Genomic DNA, 13,987 nt, shown 5'->3' on the forward strand with positions numbered 1-13,987 from the left:
CAAAATAACCCACACGAATTATTTCCAGCTTCTGACATATTCCATCGTAATTCAAGACTCCACGATCTCACAAGCAAGCCATTTTGATTGACAAGATTTTAATCAGAGTAGGTACTATTTCCAGAAATATGCTGCATTATCCAATACTTATTCTCAAGTGGCGTTCGTTCACCTTTAATCACAGTTTCCATAAATTACATTGCAGTTCGCAACGTGAGCGAAGCTTTGTATCTTTTCATAGAAAAGGAATACTTTCCAATGGCAGTGGGACAAGTTTTCCCTTTTATTTCGACAGGTTACCAAAGGGATCGTAATGAAAGTACGAACCGAAGGGGGGCGAGAGAGGAACGAGTAGGTCGTGTCGCAAGGAAAACTGTTTCCTCGGCTCGGAGTTAGAGTTTATTTCATTTGGTAAATTCGATGAGAATGACTGTAACGAAGAGAGCGAGCATCGTCTGAAAGTGGGTTAGCTAGCTGCGTCCAAGTAGCCGAGGCCTGTTCGAAATTGCAAATATCTGTCGGGCTTCGGAAGCAAATTTTTCAAGGGGATTCCATTTCAACTCCATACGAATTGTGTCGAATCTCTTATCGTGCGAACCGATCCGCGTCTTTTGTCACCCGACAATTGTTACGACGCTCATAACAACGTCGATATTCATTTGCAGTCAGCGACTTCCGATATCTAGTTTCAAACGCCAGAAAATCTTCGAGGATTCAAGGAAGATAATCGAGAAACGTTTCGAAGAAAGATAATCCGCGAAACAATTTACGTACCCGGGGATGATAACGATTCTCTATTTCACTTGCTCCCCACAATGTCTGAATTAAATTTGTTAACTTGTCCAGTCTATTATAATTTCACGGATATTTTGAATTATCAGCGCAGTGAAAATTATAACATGAAATAACGATGTAATAGAATCGTTTAGCTAATCGTAAAATCAGTATGTTAGTGAGTAAGGGAGACCGGGGCTAGTTGACGCAGGGGCAGATTGATACAGACAAATTATCTCGACACCGTATATATGTAGCTTCATTTGAGCGACATATGTGAAGTTTGTTGTTCAATTCTTTGCCTTCGTCCAAATAACATTTTTTCATTCATTTTGTATGTATTTTCTCAAGTTTTCGCTTACTATATATTAAAGAGGAAGGACCGAAGTATATTTTGGCATATTTATTATTAAGTAATTAACGCAAACAAAAATGAAAAAAATTGAAAACTGAATAACGTATCAACTAGCCCCGGTCTCCTCTACTGTAATAATTAATTTAGTAAAGTAATAATTTAAACATTGGGCAGGAGTTTGATATTATTAAGTGCGTAGGGTTATTTCGCTTCTGTCACTTTGTCCATTTTCCAGGCAGGAGTTCAATTAATAATTTCGAGCAATCCATCAACGACACATTAACGCCTCGCTTATTCTTGCTAGCACGAATTTCTTAATCATCTATTGTACACACAATCAAGGAAAGTGTATTCTGTAACATTAAGGAACATTACATATACTTCTGTAACATTAAGGAACGGGAATTACAGAGCGATTACAGCACGCGCTGGATTTTGCAACTGGAAACTAACTTCGAAATTACAAACGCATTTCGTGCCCCAGAAAACTGAATAAATTATACTTGTCGCCCGTAATTTCGAACAAATTACACCGCCCTTTAAAGAGGGAATACGGGGGAGGCTATAAAGGGGACGAAATCCGTCGTTTCACAATTGTCCTGGGGGCTCTCATTTTCCCGCTCTCTCGACGCCACGTTGCCCCGTTAAACGAGACCCGACAGTAATTAAGTAAAAAACGAGCTCGCTATTTATGCGGATTTGTTCCGTTTGCATGCGACACTAGAGCCAGGGCAACATATCCGTTTGGATTGAGTCGAGAAATACAGAAGAAAGGTGGTTTGGAGATCAGCAACGGGGACTGGTTTCGTGTCACGAACATGGCTCCTTTGTTCTTTCTCAGATTGTATTTTCTACGCATCTGTTTGGTATTCACTTCAGTCTACAGGGTCACAGAAAGGGAAGCTTTAAAATTTCTAACTAAAACTCCGACGGCTCTGCAGTTTTTTCCTGCCTGCCAATAGCAATTTACTTGTCAAATCCATAAGAACATCAAACAAGAGATATTCTTCAAATGCCCGGCGCTGTTTTTATTATCTCAAAACACGTTTTCATCCTTCAAATATATCATCAGTATGATACAATAATTTCTTGGCTGGCTACGGATAGTTAATCTGCTACATATATAATCTGTATATCTCCTAAAAGATATTCGAGGCTTATGGAGATAGAATTCCCCATTTGAGAAACGAATTTTCAGTCTTGGACAAATTGAATATTCCTGTAAAAGCCAATGCGAGCACTAAGGTGGCCCTTGGTTACTCTTGTCGAAAAATAATTTCGAGATCTTTGCCGGGGACACCCCCTAGAATTGTGCCACGGGAAGAAAAAATAATGTGTGCAAAAGTTGAAATCGATTGGAGAACGAGAAACCGTACCGCATCGAATTGGAAAATATTTTATTTTTGTAACTCGTTTTTCTCCACTGTAGTATATCGTTAATATGCATGTTTATATATGGTTAAATTTGTCTTTTTACGCACCATCCAAATACGACAAAGTTCATGGGTTGGAGCAGTGAACAATTGCGCAAAGTTTCCTCAAAAATTCGTGTGTGACACTATGAAAAGTCCCTTGTTAAACACTTTGCACTTCGAAGCACCCTGCCAGTTTAGACTTTGCCAATAGTTACTAAATCTCTCGCGTTCGTGGCACGTTCGGTTGCACGGGGAATTCTCTGCGAGTTTTTCGCGGCATCCCCCGCCATGGAATTAGTTTGCTGGTTAGCAGGGTGAACAGTAGCGACACTTACCGTCTCGTATCACGCCGCTTCCCAGCTGTCTCCATTTGCTGAAGGTGGTGCCGCCGTCATCCGGCGTAACCGATCCGGTAGTTCCGGAATCTGGTTGCTGCGTCACCATCTACGACAGAAAATAGTTATCCCCGTGAGTGTGGTGTTCGAAACGGCACCCTTTTACCAAAGTTATTAAAGGGTCGCGCGGAACGCAATTGAAGTTGTATTTCGCGATAGTCTGGGACTCTAGGACATCACCAATTACTGGAATTTAGCGACCTCCCGTGTAATCATCGTTACAGCTCGACGACCAACTTCGTACGTGACGTGATTTTTGCCACACGAAAGGTTTAATCACGTGAGAGATTCGTGCGTTTATGTAACTAGTGGTAGGGCCAACTTCGATGTGGAATGAATATCGATCGACTCTATCTTGGTTCCTTTCATTAGAATCGAGGTGTACTCGCAGAAGCGAATGTTTTGTTTCGTGCAGACTTGGGCACAACAATAACGCGCTACTTGTTGTTAATTTCGTTTTTTAAATGCGACTGGGTTGCTTCACGGGAAGAAAGAATTGCGAGAAACATTGTGCATCGGAGATAATGAAGTAGTCGAACGATACCTCCACGGAGCGTTTCAATTATACAGTGCCATTCTTTTTAAATTAGCGATTGGAACCTTCACGTTTCACTCGTTCAGTCACTGGCAAGGGAAGATCCCGAACCCGAAAATTCAACAAATTCTGAAACTTTGTGAATATGTAGGGGCTTTCCTCCTGATTACAACGCAATTTTTGTCTGCTGCCCAAATTCACTTGAAGGGGGTGACATTAATCTCTGATAATTCGGCTATTTTCCGATTTTCTGTTATAACTCGCGAACTGTAAGAGATAGAAAAAAAGTTTCAAGACAAACGTCACTTCTTTTAATTAGATCTAGCATTTGGTAAAATATTATTTTACAATTCACGAGTTATAACACAAAATCGGAAAATAACCGGATTTTCAGGGGTCAATTTACACTCCCTTAGAGTGAATTTTGGCAGCAAACAAAAATTGCGTTGTATCCAGGAGGTAATTGCCTACATCTTCACAAAGTTTTAGAATTTTTTGAATTTCCGGGTTCAGGATGTTCCCTTGTGAGTTGGCCACATCTATCGTTCGCAAGGGGTCAAATAAAACCTAGTTGAATTCATCTCTATAAAATCAGTTGCAGTATCAAGTGGGCAGAGAGCTACTTGTCAAACTCCTCCCTACGTATTCCCAAAGTCTCATAACTTTTTACAACCTTGAAATCGAGAATCCTCCCCTCAAAATAGCCTCCTTTGAACTCGATAAATTTCTGCCATTACCCTCCGCATCTTCCCTTGTTAGCGAATTCGTTATGGCAGACCTTTTCCCTCGTTCTAGGACGTCGCGTGAAGTCGCAAATGAACCGGTCATTTGGCGGCTTCCTTTCCCGTGGACAGCAGCAACGAAAGCGTAGTTGGAAGGTCAAACACTCGCCGACCCATATTTACTGCAAGTTTTTTTCGCACTCATTACCGCGGCAAATAGAGCTCGCTTAGGATATATCGCCCGAGCCTTCTCAGAAACGCCCAGTAGTGAGGATCAATATTTTAGTCGACCTAATAATTATCTCCGGCCCGATTGCTCCTTTTTTTAACGCCGCCCGGCGCCAAAATAGATCTCACGACCTTCGTCACGGCATCGCGAGTTAATAACTCGGGAGGATAGCCAGGTCGAGTGCCAATCTTGTAATCGGTATGTAAATGGCGGCTTGTCTGGTACGCTGCTGGCCATTCTCCACCTCCCCCTTCGCCCCTATTCCTGACCGTTTCCTCTACTTGTCTCACCGAAGCCGTCTTCACCTCTCTCTGGTCCTTTGGAACTTCCTCCAGCAAGTACAGGGTGATCTCGGGAGGTCGGAGGATTCGGGAACACGCGGCGATCGCAAAAATACATGCTGTTGTTCCGGACAATTGACAGAAGTAGTCAGCTTATTTAATTTCTGGAACCGAATCGCGAAAATAGAATCATATGTCTGCTTTCTTGTGACTTTCTCTAAAAAAAGGAGTGCACCGAGCTTTATCTCACCGATTTATTGAAAATTTTGCATATACTTAATACTATTCGCAATAATTTGAGAAAATCAGGAACGAAGTTTTGCAAGAACAAGACTGGTTTGAATCACTAAGTATAGGAATAAATAATAAGTACAGTTGTATCTATAATTGACGAACTTGCAACAAGAGAGGTGCAACTCCATTTTTGACAGTGTTCGAGTTATGACGTGTAATATACGTAAAAAAGAATTCTACGTCGTGTGGTGCACGTTTGATGCAAATCCGATAGTAATGGAGAGATTTATTGCAAATTTCGAACCTGCACCCATTACTGATTTGTGCAATATTTTTGTTATTTATTCCAAGGAAACCGTTGCATCTTTATAGTAAGCTCAATACCAGGGCAAAACCAGACACTCTTTCTAAATCACTGTATAATCAACCTCCTGTGGCGCCATTTGTGAAACAAATATGTAGACCGAATAAAATATTTTTTTACTTTACGGGATAGTAATAAATATTGTGTAAAAGGAAAAGTCTGTGCTTGCTTTCATCTCTTTGTAATTAATTAGCACAAAATACTTGATTTTCGCGCGATTTCACTGCCCAGTCCGCTCGATACATTATTGTGCACGTTGCGAATTGACTATATGCAAAACGTGAACCAAATCGGTGACCCGAGCCTTGCGCCTTTACGAGGAACACATATACAGGTGCACGTAAGCATAGACGTGCCCTGTCCTTGGTCCTTCGTCCTTCGATCCGCGAGCATGTTGTAGAGGAGGCTCGGCTTTTGGGAGGATTCCAAAGAGGCTGAGAGAGAGAGAGAGAGAGAGAGAGAGAGAGAGAGAGAGGGTGGCGCGCTATCGTAATCCTGAGTGCGCGATGGAATCCCGGAAATGCAAATTCGCCGGGGAATATTAAACGGCCGATATTCTACAGTGGCCTTCTGCAGTGATCCATTCGCGACGCACTGCGGCATATGGCGGCAGGAAAATGAAAATACAATTGAATCGCATTGGGCCGAATGTATCGGATAACACAATCCACTCGGATAAAAATGCCACGATTGCTATGAATGGAACGGCCTCTGTATCGATGATTCGAGTCGACTAAACCCTCACGCCTCTACCGAGCTTGCTTTCCTTTTCAGGCTGCGATCCGGCGAATCGCGTCGGCAAATTAGTCAGAGGGAAATAGGTGTACGTAAAAAGTGGACTGAGAAAATGGGTTTGAGGTTGAGAGACATTTTAATTATACTCCCTTTGTACGATACTAGCAAGGTGCGTTGTTTTTGTTTATTGATTTCGTGGTAGGAAGGAAGTAAAAGTGACAGACAGGCTTGCTTTAAAATTGACGATACATATTTCGGTTAATACAATTTTGGGGAAATATTCGAGGAGAATGTGCAGGTGTCGATGGTTTAGTGCACAAATATTGTATATCCACTTTTTGCGAAATTGGAGTTTTTATATGCAACAAAGAGTTCTTGACTGTTTCTTTATGCTATAGAAAAATCACATAATAATAATAAATTTTTTTCTGTTAAAAATAATATTTTTGTTCCTGAATCTTATGTACCATTGTATGTTTAACCTGTTTTTTCTCTAAAACGCTAAAACTGGTCATACAATATTTTTGCACAAATTTATTTGGAGGAAAAGGATTGTGTGGTGTGATGGTATCACTAAATCAGTAAATTCGTAGATTCATTCTATAGAGTTCAATTTCAAAGAAGGGGTATTTTTATATATTAAATTTCTTCCTTGCACTTGCTAAAATATCATTTCATTTCATGAAAAATATGATATGCACTACTTGCTAACTTTTTACTGTATGGAAATTCTGTATCAAATATTAGCTGTTTCACAGACAGCTGATCTTCCCCAACGCCGCGCATACGAATAATTCTTTGAACAGCAAATTTTGTACGACGAACACAATTCGTTTGTGTCAAATCCGTGGCGAATCTCGCGAAACCCTCATAAATCTTTCCCGCTGTCCCAATATATCGTGAAATTCGATCTGAACATCTGTGGTATCGAGCAAATATCGAATGACACCACCAGAAAGCTCTGAATCCATCGGAATCCCCTGCGTTAATTCCGCCACAGCCTTTGATTGAACTTTTTTTGTCATCTCCCATGTCAAAGGAAACAGATAGCTATTTATTGTGCAATCTGTCCTGCTCATTGAAATTAGATAGGCCACTACAAACTCCACTAACTGCACGATTATTTCCTGAAAGGAATTATTCTATTACACTGAGAATAATTTATTTTTCTTATATTAATTTCATTTATTCAACATCAAACAAACAAGTGATTCCTTAACTATGTACTTTGAACAGTCCATGTTGCACTAGTGTAGAAGTCTTCCAAACTCGTTCCCTTCAAAATGGCTCCCTAGAAATTCAATAAATTCCTACTATTATTCTCCAAATTTTTTTAAAACTTTTCTTTCTAATACCCTTCGCCATGAATATTTCATTGCATCCAACACTGTCAAAAAAGGGAACTAAAGTGCAAAGAATCTCAGTTAATTCGTCACCAGATTCATCAAGCTTGACGTAACTATAAATTTGATGAAGTACTGGTTTTAGACACGGCAGGTAGCAAACTCGATATTAAAAAGGGACCGCCCTCGGGACTGTTCCATCGCGATGAAATTTAATCCTCCCGGCTCGATCCAAGATCTCGACGCGGTCTTGAAACAATAGCGTTTAATCTATACTCGAGGCGAACTGCCAGAAGATAAATGTGTATAATTCATTGTCAGTTACCCCTAACTCACGTCAGATCACCATGATAGGAAGAAATAGGGTCATGTCCCTGCACCTTGGTGCAAGCTTAAAGCAGACACTGTATATCTGCCATAATCGCGTTGCAAAGGATAAAGACTATCATAGACGTAACGCCACGTATTTGCCTGGAAATGTGCGCGCCCCTCTATTTCGCGATAACCCAGTATTTGCTGGGCTAACTTTACCAAATGCTGCTTTAAAAGGCCATTCGCTTGTTTCACTCAAGGAGTACGCAGGGAAGCACACAATACAATTAATGGTAAATATTCCCTGTAGAATGGTGAGTTTGTAATTCGCGTGGCACTCTGCCCAGCTAAACGGAACTGTCCTTCGTTCAACTTGCCGAACAACTGTTCAGCAAATCCGTATGAATAAAACTGTTCCGCTTTAAAAAAGTCCACGGCGCACGAAAGGCGGTAGACTTTCACGGGAACAAAACACATAGTACGAAGTCACGGCGGTTTTTACATCGCGGAGCGTGTAATTCGCTTCGTCATAAAGCAAGTTTAATCTTATAAAGCGGGTACTTGGTTACAACCTACATATGGCCAACCTAGAACGTACCACCTTTTATAAGAGAAGAACGTGATGTTCGAGTCAGTTGTTTTCGCTTCCAAGTCGTCGAACTACTTACTCAGTTTCTGGCATTAGCATTTTTCACGTGGGTAAGATTTCTTATTTGGTAACCACTAAGCTTGACGAGCTTCTTCTGGTATGAGAAATGAAGTAGTTAGAAATAAAGGCAGGGCAAGGTATAATTGGAAAAAAGGTGTGACGAAGAAAATATTAGTGAGCTTACTCAAAATAGCGTCGACTGTTGTAATAGTTGAATCTACTTAGTAGCTTCAATAAGGACAAGGAGAAAGTTCTGTTGTAATGTAATACAGGGATGGTTCGAAGACAATTTTGAATATATATTTTTCTGTTGAAAATTTTAAATATATATTTTTCTGTTGATTGATCAGGCAATATAAAGAGGAAGAAAACGAAATTACCTTTTTGACGAAAGATACCATGTTGGCGGGCAACATCTTGGAAGTTGTGTACCGCGCTGCTTGCGGAGGGAGAAACGGAAATACTCTTAGCTCCCTGTTGCGCCTTCCTTGGCGTTCTGTTTTTCGGCCCTGATTACCGGCATAAAGTCGTTCTCGGGGCAGATATCGGCCGTGTTCTTCCCCCGCTTCACAAAGAGACGAAGAAAGTGCCTTCGATGCACCGAAAACAGAGATGCTGTAGACCGAATCTGCACGGCGCGGAGCCACTTGGCTCACCCTTCTGCCAGAAACGCATTCCCATGAAATTCAGGTCGTTTCACTCCGCGTTGCATAGGAATTGTCCCATGGAAATTTCAACGGGGAAATGACCTGAAACAAACATAATATTTTTTATTAAGCATCATTCGTGGTTTCTTATCATTTATTTTGCCTTACGTTTTAATCGTTATTTGGTAGTAATTTGAGAAATATAGTAATAGAAGCGTTGTACCTATTAAAAGTATTTGGAAGTGAAACGGAAATAGGATTCATTTGAATCGTGTACGAGTGTTACGAGAAACAGTAGCTTCTGATTAGGGAAGACCGGTGCAATTTGATACGTTTTTCAGTTTTCAATTTTTCATTTTTGATTGAATTAATTACTTAATAAAAAATAGGCTAAAATATACGTTGGTCTTTCCTCTTTAATCTATTCTAAGTGAAAACTTGAGAAAATAAATGCAAAATAAATCAAGAAGTTTTATTTGCTCACTGCGGGGCAAGTTGATACCCCTTTTGAGCCTGCTGATACATCTGTAAAATATACAATAAAAACATAATAAATACTGAAGAATGTCGAAAATACGTTACACGTATGTTTATGAGATAATCGAATACAAGAAGCTTGATATTAAGAGACCAGCAGGGAATAAAAGAGAATTATGACAGAGCATAATACAAAGCAATGGGGAAAGAATGTAATTTATGACCGAGTTAGAGGATAACGATATTGGAAATCGGAGTGAAGGAGGGATCAAAGTTCAGCAGCTTTGGAAGCCCAGAGTCAAAGGATGTTATACTGGCTGTGAAAAATATTTATTAAAACTTTGCAACATAAGGTTACCTATTCCAGTAAAATTCCAGCACGATGTTACGTAACTTTGTAATTAATTAATTTTTAATCAAATTTTAATGCGTTCTAAATATTATCCGCCTTCATTCCCTACGTTACCGTTCATAACAAAGTAAAGTCTTTTAACTTCCAGACTGAAACCAGTTAATCAAGTTTTAATAAATGCAAGAAAAATCACCTCCCTTTATTCTTTAAATTATAATAACCTATCAATGTATGAAGTTATAATAGAGTAAGGTAGCAACAACCTTCTCCCACTATTAATATTACATTCTGCATTCCACTCTCAGTTTGTTTTACATTCTGCAATGAGAATATTCTGAAGCATATAGTTTATCATTTAGTAAATTATTTTTAAAAAACCTTATTATTAAGTTAAAGTTTAGTTAAGTTTTCTCCTATTAACCCAACCAAAACGGCGAGGCGTGCTATTTCCTATCGCTGCACATTGCTGCTATCTGGCAGCAATCGGTGACGCTCTTATTGACCTCTACAATTAATTTCGAGGGATGCCCCGCTTCTTTCTCGAGGACACCGAGGCCGAATTCCTCGGAGCACGCAGCATCGAAGGTAGGAATTACCAAGGATCGCGAGCTCCTACGTTGGGATCATTACGAGATAAACTAATATGTGCTAGACCATTATGCGCGTCATGCTTGGAATTCCACAACGCCTCCATTTCCACCCTTATTCGGCATCTTTCTTCGTCGAGAAGACGCCGAGCCTTGTCTTCAGCTTTTTCCATTCCCTCCTTTTCATGCTGCAAGCTTAAAACGGAATGCCCGGTGTTTAATTACGCTTCCCAACGAACCCTGTATTTATTTCAAGCTTCCACGTATTTACTTTCACCCTGTACAGAATATTTTCAGTAATTTCCATGAATTATTATTATTAATTATTATTAACATTGACTTATTCCTGTCGCGTTCGGCTAAAGTGATAGAGAAAGGGAGTAAATACAAAGAAGGAAAGCAGAATACTTTCACCGGGGCTATAAGAAGAGTATAGTGGCTCAAGTCTATGTACCCCTTGGAATCTTCACGCAAATTTCGGCCGGAAAGTTTTATTTCGCTCGATATCAGTGGCAAAGTATTCTGTCCGTGGCTCGTCGCCCTGCCATCGAAATTTCTATCGATATGGCGGAAAGTTTCCCCGGCAAGAGAACAACCACGCCGAGGGGGAAAATTCTAAGCCCTCGCCCTCGCTCTGAACCCCAGACCTCCTCCAAAGGATCCATCGAATATTCTGACGAATACTCGGGAAATATGGCTTTGCAGGCGAGAGACTGAATAAATTACCGCAAGAATTCGTGGGCGGTGCAGATGTTACAAAGGCGACGAGCCGGGACCTCTTCGTCGATACGCTCGAAACTATACGACTAGCTCGGAGCCCATTCCTTCACCCTCCGAGATAAAATCGCCCGAGCGAGAGTATCGAATGCGCCGATTACGTTCTCGAAATTATACCGAAGTGTTCGACCACCCCCTAATCGTTACACGTGGGTTCTCAACATACAGCCACTCGAATAGTTTTATTCGACCCGAGTTAATAACTTTGCGAACAAATCTCGTTTCTGGGTATCGTACTCTTAGCTCTTTCGGGTTAGCCAGACAGACTTTGTAAGTTATTCGTATTACGTGGATGAAATTGTTATATGGAACTCCAGTTTAAGTGAAACGCGAGCACTAAACAGATAAACTAGTGGAACATAATGGAAACGCATCAATCGCTAAAGAATTTTCAATCATTGCTTGGCATGTATGTACATATGTATGGAATAACAAATGTGGGACCATACATTTTCGTTGCCAAAAGGAATTGATTCTGCCTTTGTTTATGAACCATTCTGAATTTTGTTTGTTTTTAATATTTTTTGGAATATAAATTATTGATATGTTATTTTATATTATTATATACATTATGGATTATACAAAAACCGACTTTTGAAAAAACCGGTTTTATTCTAATTTATTGGAATTATTTAGAATTTGGAATTGAAGATAGTATTTGAAATATTGTTTCTCCTGTGGCCCGCCGTCTGATATTTCCCACGAAATTCTCCAACTGTGAAATAATTTGCACCCCGAAAAATATGTTTAAATTCACGGATAATCGGAACGATGCTATTAGAATCAACTAAAGTAGCAAGTAGCAAGTAGCGATCATCTAGAGTAACAAGATGGCCGCCCACATAGCTTGCTCAAAAGATAAATGTTTCGTACAACACAAAAATGCCTGCAATTTAAAAACAGAGTCAAACTAAATACGTTAATATACCTGAATATCTATATGACTTTCTTTGATTAACTTTCTTCATTCTTCAAACGATCCCCGCACTTTGTAATAACTCCAATGTGAAAACGTCAAATTGTACGAGATACTGTCGATCTCCCTGAAATTAAACCGTTACGTATGCCGTGGAAGTCACTTCGATAAATCGTAAGGGAGAAGTAATGAGTTTTCATATCAGAACGATTAAGCCAGATTAACCGAAGTGAATCTCCTCAAAGCCTGTGCACTTCGCGCGTCTTCTGGTGCTTAATATTACTGCCCGCGGTAGTGGCAGTCCCTCAGCCTTGATAAAAAAAGTTTCCTTCCTCCTACGTGACATTTCTCACCCCTTGAACCAATGTCTCCCTATCGCGGGGTGAATCTACTTATCCTGGGGTTATCAGGGTGTACGTATGGGTGGAACTTTATATACCTGACGTTACGATACTAGAAAGTATCAAAGATCGTGTCACGATAAAATAAAATTGCGCAGGGACCAAAAGCGTTCAGCATCAATTCTTCAAGTACAAATTAATACCGTAGAAAATCGATCGGTTAGCTACAATTTCATTTATTCCGAAAGATAGCCCAGGTTCTAAAAACGAACAATTACCTTATTCGGTATTATTTACAGAGAATAATTTAGAGGGTAACGTGTTTCTTTCGCAGAAATCTGAATCTTTAAAGTTGCCTGCTTTCCTTCAATAAAAGTATCGCACTAATATTTCGTCGATTTTCAGTACTTTATGTGATAAGGATAACTGTAGGTTAAAAAACAGCAAATGTCACTTAAAACGTACCTGGACTAGAAAAAGGAAGGAAACGTGACAGTTCGATAAGACAAGTATAAAATAACCATGCACATTTTTGAATGTAGAAACAGGAGGGTTGTAACTGCTGTCAATTGATGTTTGTCGGGACCAATCGTGATAAATTGCCGTTGGAAGATCGACGTACTGTGCATCTAGCTCCAGTTCGTACACTGGTATTACGCTGTCCGTAAAAAGAAGACAAATCTTTTCCATTTTGTTCGAGGTACGAGATGTACTCCGGTTACATCAAAGGGATTGTAGAATACCGAAATAGTTTTGCTATCCTCTTTTATCGCGCCAGTAGAATCCAGCCCTTAAGAGATTTTTTATTACGAATTCAAAAGGTCGTGCACGTAAAAGCCAGTGGCAATTGCATGAACGGGAACCGTATCCTCAACGATTCTTTTGTAAGGAGTGTTCTGTAATTAGCAGTAGTGCGATGTTAAATTATAAAGTGCAAGTTGTGTAGATTTTTCTTATTAAGTTCCTGTATCTTTGTTACTGCTCGAATTTGAAATTTTCTTATAATTTCCATTGACTGTTATCTGTACACTATGGGGCAGTTACGTTGTATAGGTAATTGATTTCGTCCAAAAGCATCCGTAGTTTGATCTGTATAACCAGACATCTGGAATCACTTCGCTGTCTAGTTGATACTTTCAAACTACTTGGCGGCTGACCAAGCAGCAACTGTTACTACTTGTTGCGGCCGTCCAACGCGATGCTACACGGAGGACAGTCTTCTTTCTTTTGTCGGTGCTTCGTGGTGAGCCACGACAAATAGAACGCCCAACAGTACCCGAGATTACATTTCCCTAACGTTATTTCTCCATAAAAAAAATTAGGTCTCCCTTTTTACCTTGTAAAACTGCGAACATTCAAATCTCCGGGCCACACTTCTACACTAATCTCTACAACTCCGAAATTCCGCCGCAGCAGATAAATCAGATGACTTTGATAAAAATGTCCAATCCTCTAAATCATACATTCCATTCAACGAAAGCCAAAAACCTCTCTACCATTAAATCTCACCATTCCCATGAAACGCTCAAACGCAAAGCAGAATTCCA

At 40.0% G+C, this 13,987-nt stretch overlaps 1 protein-coding gene across 8 annotated transcripts in view; it reads right to left on the minus strand.

Moving 5' to 3' along the window:
• The window catches only part of Fife (regulating synaptic membrane exocytosis protein fife), a 125,871-nt gene that overhangs the window by 79,194 nt on the left and 32,690 nt on the right, over positions 1 to 13,987 (minus strand). For 7 of the 8 annotated variants that reach the window (XR_013085382.1, XR_013085383.1, XM_076813165.1 and 4 more), the window contains exons 2-3: positions 8,724 to 9,092; positions 2,880 to 2,988 (exon numbers count right to left, since the gene is read on the minus strand). Coding sequence is in view for 6 of the 8 variants with exons in the window: in XM_076813165.1 (XP_076669280.1) it covers positions 2,880 to 2,988; positions 8,724 to 8,759 (145 nt within the window). In the remaining 2 variants the exon portion in view is untranslated. Of the gene's footprint in view, positions 1 to 2,879; positions 2,989 to 8,723; positions 9,093 to 9,474; positions 9,516 to 13,987 lie in introns of all 8 variants that reach the window. The other variant, XM_076813163.1, reaches the window with a different exon arrangement.

This window comes from Andrena cerasifolii, chromosome 5, assembly GCF_050908995.1.
Source record: "Andrena cerasifolii isolate SP2316 chromosome 5, iyAndCera1_principal, whole genome shotgun sequence".
NCBI classification, from domain to species: domain Eukaryota; kingdom Metazoa; phylum Arthropoda; class Insecta; order Hymenoptera; family Andrenidae; genus Andrena; species Andrena cerasifolii.